The sequence below is a fragment of the Grampus griseus genome, assembly GCF_964374135.1.
Source record: "Grampus griseus genome assembly, chromosome: 11".
Classification (NCBI taxonomy): domain Eukaryota; kingdom Metazoa; phylum Chordata; class Mammalia; order Artiodactyla; family Delphinidae; genus Grampus; species Grampus griseus.
Genome location: NC_139005.1, coordinates 11,478,693 through 11,486,131, shown reverse-complemented (window position 1 = coordinate 11,486,131; position 7,439 = coordinate 11,478,693). Strand labels below are relative to the sequence as shown.

The following is a 7,439-nucleotide window of genomic DNA, read 5'->3' as shown; positions in this document are numbered from 1 at the left end:
AATGGCTACAGGAAAGAAGAAATTAACAACCCCCTCCAGAGTCTGGCCAGGACCAGAAAATATTTGCAACAATTTATCACCTTTTTATTTTACGTCCTCACACCTCTGCCACTTTGTTATAGAAAAGAAACTAGCATCCATATAAGTGGAATCTAGAAAAATGGTACAGATGAACCTGTTTGCAAGGCAGAAATAGAGACACAGATGTAGAGAAAAAATGTATGGACACCAAGGGGGAAAAGCAGGATGTAGGATGAATTGGGAGACTGGGATTGACATATATACACTAATATGTATAAAACAGGTAACTAATAAGAACCTGCTGGATAGCACAGGGAACTCCACTTCAGTTCTCTGTACAGTAGAAACTAACACAATATTGTAAAACAACTGTACCCCAGTTTAAAAGAAAAATAAACTAGCATCCAAACCTGGACAAGATGGTTCTTTGGGACACTGGTCCACCATCTTCTAGGTCTGCTGGCTTTCTGAATAAAGTCGCTCTTCCTTGCCCCTTTTTCGGCCTGTCATGCAGTGAGCAGTACGAGCTTGGACTCGGTAACATGAGGAGGGAACAAAGTGGAATTCTAGTTGGGCCAAGGGTTAAAATGAAAAATAGGCATGCTTTAAATGTCCATGATCTGGAAACCCAGTGTCCTTACCCCATTCCAATCCAGATGTGTTCCTTGGGCTTTTAGATTTCTGGCCAGAAGGTAACAATGTCATTTGTGCGAAACAGTGAGTGCAGAGCCTGCAGCCGAAGAAATGTTCCGAAGAAATGTTCCCCAGCGCTGAGCATCTCTCGTTCCCGTGCTCAGACAAAGTCACAGAATTTATCGCTACCGTGAACCTTAGATTACTTAATTCAGGCAAACTGAAGGATCCCAAGAGTGAGATCTTTGCCCAAAATGATGGCGGCAGGATTAGAACCCAAATCTCTTTCCCCTCTATCATCCTGCCTCTCTTTTCAGTTAATTTACTCCATTCTTTTGCCACAAATTACAAAACTGAAATGAAGAAGTTAATACTGCTAGTACCCAAAGCATCCAAGCCACACAGAGGCAGCCCTTGAATTGCACAATTGCCTTGAAAGTATTGGGGAAATATGTGCACATTACATCTGACACTACTTCACTGGTGAAGCAAACCATTATTTTATTTTTCCGATTCCGCTACCTATCTTTTGCATCTGAGTCTAAACTTTAAAGGATACAAATCTTTTCAATCCACTGAATCAAGGCACTCAGAAGGCTCAGAGTCTTGAGTTTAAATCTCCAGTTTGCCACCAACTCAGAACTGTACAATTTAAAGCTGCATCAGATCTCAGGGATAACCTAGTCCAGTAAAATTTAGACCCGGAGAGGCCGTGATTTACAAAATTATAAAGCAGAATCGGAACTTGACTCTTAATCCTATGCTGCTTTGCATGCACTGTGCTTATTTCCCGTGTGACTGTGCCTTCTTTGTTTAATTGGGTCTCAGAACAGGACATCAGATATTTGCATATAGCATTTAATACAACTTCATCATGAGATTCGAGGTATCTCCTTTATTAAAGAAAATGGTAGAGGAGTGACATAAATGGTATCTTAAAAGCCTAATACCAATCATAAATAATGCCTAGCTAAAACAGATTTGAAAGACTTAAACTTTGGAGAAATACTGATGACTTCTAACCAGCTGATAGGAAAAAGTGGTAATGTTTGAAAGGCCCTATAAAAAGTTGATTTCACCCACTCTTCTGAGCTAAACTATACTGCATGAGAGAGTCTGACACTAAGAGAACTCTTAATAGTAACTTAAGGGAAACGACTGTGTAAGCCAAAGAAACCACTTCCGACAGCTGTTATGTCAAGACTCTGGCAGATCAATAGGGCAGAAGTAACCAAAGTTACAGCAGATGCTGTTGAGAGTGGCAGAACCTCTGGTGCCTCAGATGATCCCAAACTGAGCGAGCTCGTTCAACTCCAAGTGGCTGAATGCCTCCCAAGGACAAATCACCGTGATATCTGCAAGGGAAAAAAGAAGAACTTATAAACCAATCTCACCCCTAGGAGAGCCTCTTCTGCTCAAAAGGGCATCCTTCAGGCAGAGAGCCCTCACCCCTCCCTTCCATATGCTGTCTAGATGACCGGGAAGTTGTCTAGAATGGCCCTTCATCCCAGGAAGGATCAGACGAGTTGATTAATCCTCTGCAGGGCTCTGATTCCCCCAGAACAGGCTCCCAAGGTATTTGTGTTGGTTTTATTCTGCATCCTTTTTGGGGAGATGATCCAAGGCTTTTGACTGGGGCTATCCTGTGGGAGTGTAGCTCTCTGATCACACAGAGTCTCACAAAACCACTAAAGAGGGAAGAAAGGTGGAATTCTAGTTAGGCCAAGGGTTAAAGTGAGAAATAGGGGTGCTTTAAATTCCCACGGTCTGGAAATCCAGTCTCCTTACTCCTTACCAATCCAGACGTGTTTCTTGGGCTTCTCTGACTGCTCTTAAGCTCCTTTACATTCTGAAATGCTTATATCCCACCGCATACTGAGAAGTGATCTCAAGGCATCATCTCATCCAGTCTCTTGCATCAGCAATAAGATATTATTGTTCCCAAATTACAGGGAAGCTGACTGATACTCAGAGTGATTAAACACCCAGCAAAACATCTCACAGTTGTAGAGACTAGACTAGAACCAGATCAAAGACTTCAGAATTTCCATCAGTATAAACCTTTTGCCACTGTTCCAAATATGTTGGCAGAGTTAAGGAGGTATTCCAGAGTCAAAAGTGAATTTGCTGGTCTTATACACACCTGGCCAAAATAGAGAAGCATTTGATTTAAAAGAGTAGCATATGAGCTTTATCAAAGTGGCTAGAAATTCTATTTGAGATCCGAGGAGTGGCATTAGACAATAAAAAGTAGATAAACTGAGAGTTGCCCGGAAAGGACACTGATTGCTATGAGTGCCACCATTTATCAAAAGTGTATTGGATGAGCTGGAAACATGTGGCTACACAAAAACCTGCACAAGGAAGTTTATAGCAGCTTTATTCATAATTGCCAAAACTTGGAAGCAATCAAGATGCCTATCAATAGCACAAATAAACTGTGACACAACCATATAATGAAATATTCAGTGATAAAAAGAAATGCATTATCAAACCATGTAAAGACACGGAGGGAGCTTAGATAAATATTACTAAGTGAAAGAAATCATACTATATGATTCCAACTGTAGGACCATCTGGAAAAGGCAAAACTATAGAGACAGTAAAAAGATTAGTGGTTATCAGAAGTTTACGGGGAGAAAGGGATGAACAGGTAGAGCACAAGAGATTTGGGGGGCTAGTGAAGGTATTCTGTATGAACCTGTAATGGTGGATACAGGATATTGTGCATTTGTCAAAACCCAAGGAACTGGACAACACAGAGAATGAACAAGCTATTTCAGTTAATAACAATGTATTAATATTGGGTCATGAAGTATAACAAATGCCCCACGATAATGCAACATGTTAATAATAGGGGAAACGATGTACAGGGAGAGGAAGGTGGCAGAGGGGGTCTATAGGAACTCTGTACTTTCTGTTTAATTTTCCTATAAACCTAAAACTGCTCTAAAAAATAACGTCTATTAATTTTTAAAAGGACATGCAGGGGACTTCCCTGCTGGAGCAGTGGTTGGGAGTCCGACTGCAGGTGCAGGGGACGTGGGTTCAAGCCTTGGTCTGGGAGGACACCACATGCCGTGGAGCAACTGGGCCCCTGCGCCACAACTGCTGGGCCTGAGCTCTGGAGCCCGCGAGCCACGACTGCCGAGCCCGCGCCCCTAGAGGCCAAGCTCCGCAACGGGAGAGGCCACCGCGATGAGAAGCCCGCGCACCGCGGCGAGGAGTGGTCCCCGTTCTCCGCAGCTAGAGAGATCCGTGTGAAGCCGCAGAGACCCAGTGCAGCCAAAAATAAATAAATAAAATAAATAGTTTTTTTAAAAAGGATGTGCAGTAATTTGCATGCATTATCCAACAAATAAAAATTCTAGCCAATTAAAAAATATTGTACCGGATACTTTCAGTATGTAGGGCCCTGTTCTGGGTGCCAGAGGATTTGTGAAAAAAGGAAGTAGGTGAGGGAGTGGTTGGCCCTGTAGAGTGAAAAGGCTCTCCTGGCCCCACCCTTGTTTCCAGTACCTCACTCTGTGGTCTCAGATTGTCACTTAATTCCTCTCTGTCTCAGATTTCTCTTCTGAAAAATAAAGTTGGTCTAGACTCACTCTAAGAATCCTTCTACGGTGAAAGACTACAATTCATCGTTGTACGCCCTCAAGAGTGTTTAACAAAACACAAAGATTCATTAAACTTTGGGGCAAGTCTGATTTCTTTTAGAGTTTTAGCCTCTGGGCATACACATACTTATTTTGGAAGTTAAGTTAAAACCCCACTTTTCTAGGTCTTTAAAGAATCTGCTGCCTTAGGTATTTCTGGTAACTTTCAAATGCCCCATGTGGCCTGAAGGAGAAAAAAAGGTGAAATTCCAAGGGTGAAAGTCACTGAAATCTTCGGGTGGCTCACCTGTTCCTAGTCCCTCCATGCCCGGAATGTCATCTCCAAACCTATGGAAAAAAATACGAGAGACATTAGCTGATATCGGAGCCAAAGGATCCTGGAATAAGTCACGTGAAGAGTTTCCTGATTCAAAGAGAAAGAAGAAGAAGTTTAAGTTTTTGTATTTGAGAAATCCCTTCTGTCTGCATTGAACTGGCACAAAGGAAGTGGCACTCAGGCAGGTTTTAGACAATGTGTCCCAGAGGAGGGATAGTTTCCCCTCTGTAAAAATTTAGCTCAAGACAATTGAGAGCCAGAAAAAAAAAAAAAAAGAGAGATCAGTGGGGCAATTTAGTCAAGCTCCACTTTTTAAAATAGAAATTAGAATGAGAAAGCAATATGAAAGTCATTAAAATGATTAATTTATCCATTTGTTTAGTTTATCCAAAAGTACATATTAAGCATCTACTATGTCCCTGGCATTGTGTTAGGCCCTGGGAGTTAAGGAAAAAAACAAACACACAAATTTTCTCTGAGGGATCTCAGTCTCAGGGAACAGATGACAAGAAATAAATGTGATATAAAATAACACAAGTTACCATCGCTGAATGTACAAAATGCAAACATGGAAGCAATGATAATGTTTGTCTAAGGGAGTCAGCAATGGCTTTCAGAAGAAATTAACATGAGTGTGTGTTGAAAATAAACAAGATTTTGCCAAGAAGAGAAAGAGAAAAACAAAGAACTGAAGAGAGAAGATTTGAAGCCATGAAAATAAATGGTGTGTTCTAGAAGTGGCCAGTGTTTCTGTGTTCCAGATTAAAACACAGGTCACATCAGCGAAGGAGAGTGGTCAAGAAAAGTCTGAAAGGTCAAGTTGCAGGTCACTGTGAAGGTTCCATTTTCCATGTTAATTCTGGCTGTAGATCAGGAATCCTTTCCTGTAGAAAGGATTCCAGGACTGAAAACATGATTCAGCAAAGATTCTCTTAGACAGGAAAACAGAGGGTGTGGCTGGAAATTTTTTTAAGTCTATTTAATATTGTGAGCATTAATTTCTTAAAGCCAAAGCACTCTTTTTTTTTTATAGATCTTTATTGGAGTGTAATTGCTTTACAATACTGTGTTAGTTTCTGTTGTACAACAAAGTGAATCAGCCATATGGAGGGAAAAAAACAATAGAAAGTCTAATTTTTAATCTTGGTCTTACCCTTTCACACCTTTCTTAGGAGGCTTGCTCTTGAACTGACGAGTCTGCCTCTGCTTGAACTTGGGGGGTCCTTTGCGTGGGGTGGTGGGACCTTGGTTTGAAGTTGGAGGGGCCACAGTAGAATTGTCACTCATTCTGCTGGTCCTTGGGGGGCTGATGGTTTTCTTTCAGGCTCCTTAGACAGTAAGAGAAAAAAAGAAGACCGTTCAAGGTATGAGAACCATTACGTATTAGACCCTGACGGTAAACTGGAGGTGGGGAGAAAACCACCTTGATAAAGAAGCTCAGTATCTTGTGTTGACACCAAAAGGGAGAAGTTATCTTTTAAAGGGATTTTTAAGAGAATGTGGTATACATCAAGGGAGGCGATCAGTAGAGTGGGATATAAACTGGCAACTGATAGAGTTCAAAAATCTGGATGGATTTGTTGCTCCAATAAATCTGCCACTAACTTTCTATGTGAATTTATTATAATGATGTCCTTCTGTTTGATCACCAGTTCTACCATCTATAAAGGGAGAGAAATGAACTAAAGAATGTCTACAGTCTTTGCAGCACTGAAAAATTCTTTAAGCTTTACATATATTTCCATCTAGCTGTAAAATAACCTGACTCTAAACGTTTATTGACCCATTTTTTATGGCCTCTGTTCTTTATGGTCCTTATTTTATTTACTTCTCATGTGATGCAGGGACTTCTTTCCTAGTTCTGGGGATGACAGTGTAGTAGTCTGGATAGGGGAAACTCTGAACCTGGTGTACCAACACCACGGAAGTGTTCAATACATCCCAATACACACACACACACACACACACACACACACACACACAAGCATACAGAAGACAGTGTGGGGTGATTAAGTAGTAAGTGTGTGCTTTAACTCCACAGCCAGATATAAAGTTTTCTAGCCACATATTCCTCAGAAATCTTCAACATTTTCTCCTATCTAAATCAAGGAGCTATCCAATATAATTTTCCCAGACTTTCATTTTAGCTACAAAAATGTACATAGTCATTCTTCAAGTACAAATAAAAGAACATAACAAATTTTTATTACATGTTATAATAACATGTAATAACGAATTAGCATGATTTATGCTAAGCTAAAGAATACTTTTCTTTCTCCTACTCTATAACAAAAGTCGATAGCACTTAATCTGGGAAGGAAGATTCTGAAAAACCTCCACAGAACTTCCAAACAGCCTTAATCTCCCACCTGGAGCCAACCTGTCCATAATCTACCGCCTGGGAGCTTGTTTTCATAGAATTCCATATTTCATTCATTATAGATTTATGCTAATATTCTTAACTTCAATTGTTCCCAACAATGTTTAGCTCATACTAACCATCTTTTCTCTCTCTCTGCCACACTGCACACCCTTCAAAACTTATATTGTGTAACTTTTATTAACTTTTTCTTATTACTCTCAAAATCATGTAAAATTATTAATAACTCCTTGCCTCCAAGATATTTTTCCCTATTTTCTCTTCCCCAATTACTATTTTATTTCGATCCTGGCCAGTCCTCAACTTGTTCAATAAAAACACATTGACTACTCTGTGAGCTGGAACCAGGGATGGTGAAGCTGGCCAGGGTCCTGGATCACCTATACATGCAATGGATCTTGTCTTAATCCCCCACTGGAATATGCTCCATGAGGCTGCTTTTTCAGTCTTTGTTCATTTCTGTAGCCTCAGAACC

The 7,439-nt window shown here is 40.5% G+C and overlaps 1 protein-coding gene across 1 annotated transcript; it reads right to left on the bottom strand.

The window, feature by feature from the left end:
* Nucleotides 1-1,932: 1,932 nt before the first annotated feature.
* Nucleotides 1,933-5,871, bottom strand: PDE6H (phosphodiesterase 6H; the record flags this gene model as incomplete). The annotated part of the gene is made up of 3 exons (XM_082665851.1): nt 1,933-2,009; nt 4,555-4,595; nt 5,738-5,871. 3 exons carry the CDS (start codon nt 5,869-5,871, stop codon nt 1,933-1,935), a joined length of 252 nt encoding a protein of 83 aa, XP_082521977.1.
* Between the last annotated feature and the right edge of the window lie 1,568 nt (nt 5,872-7,439).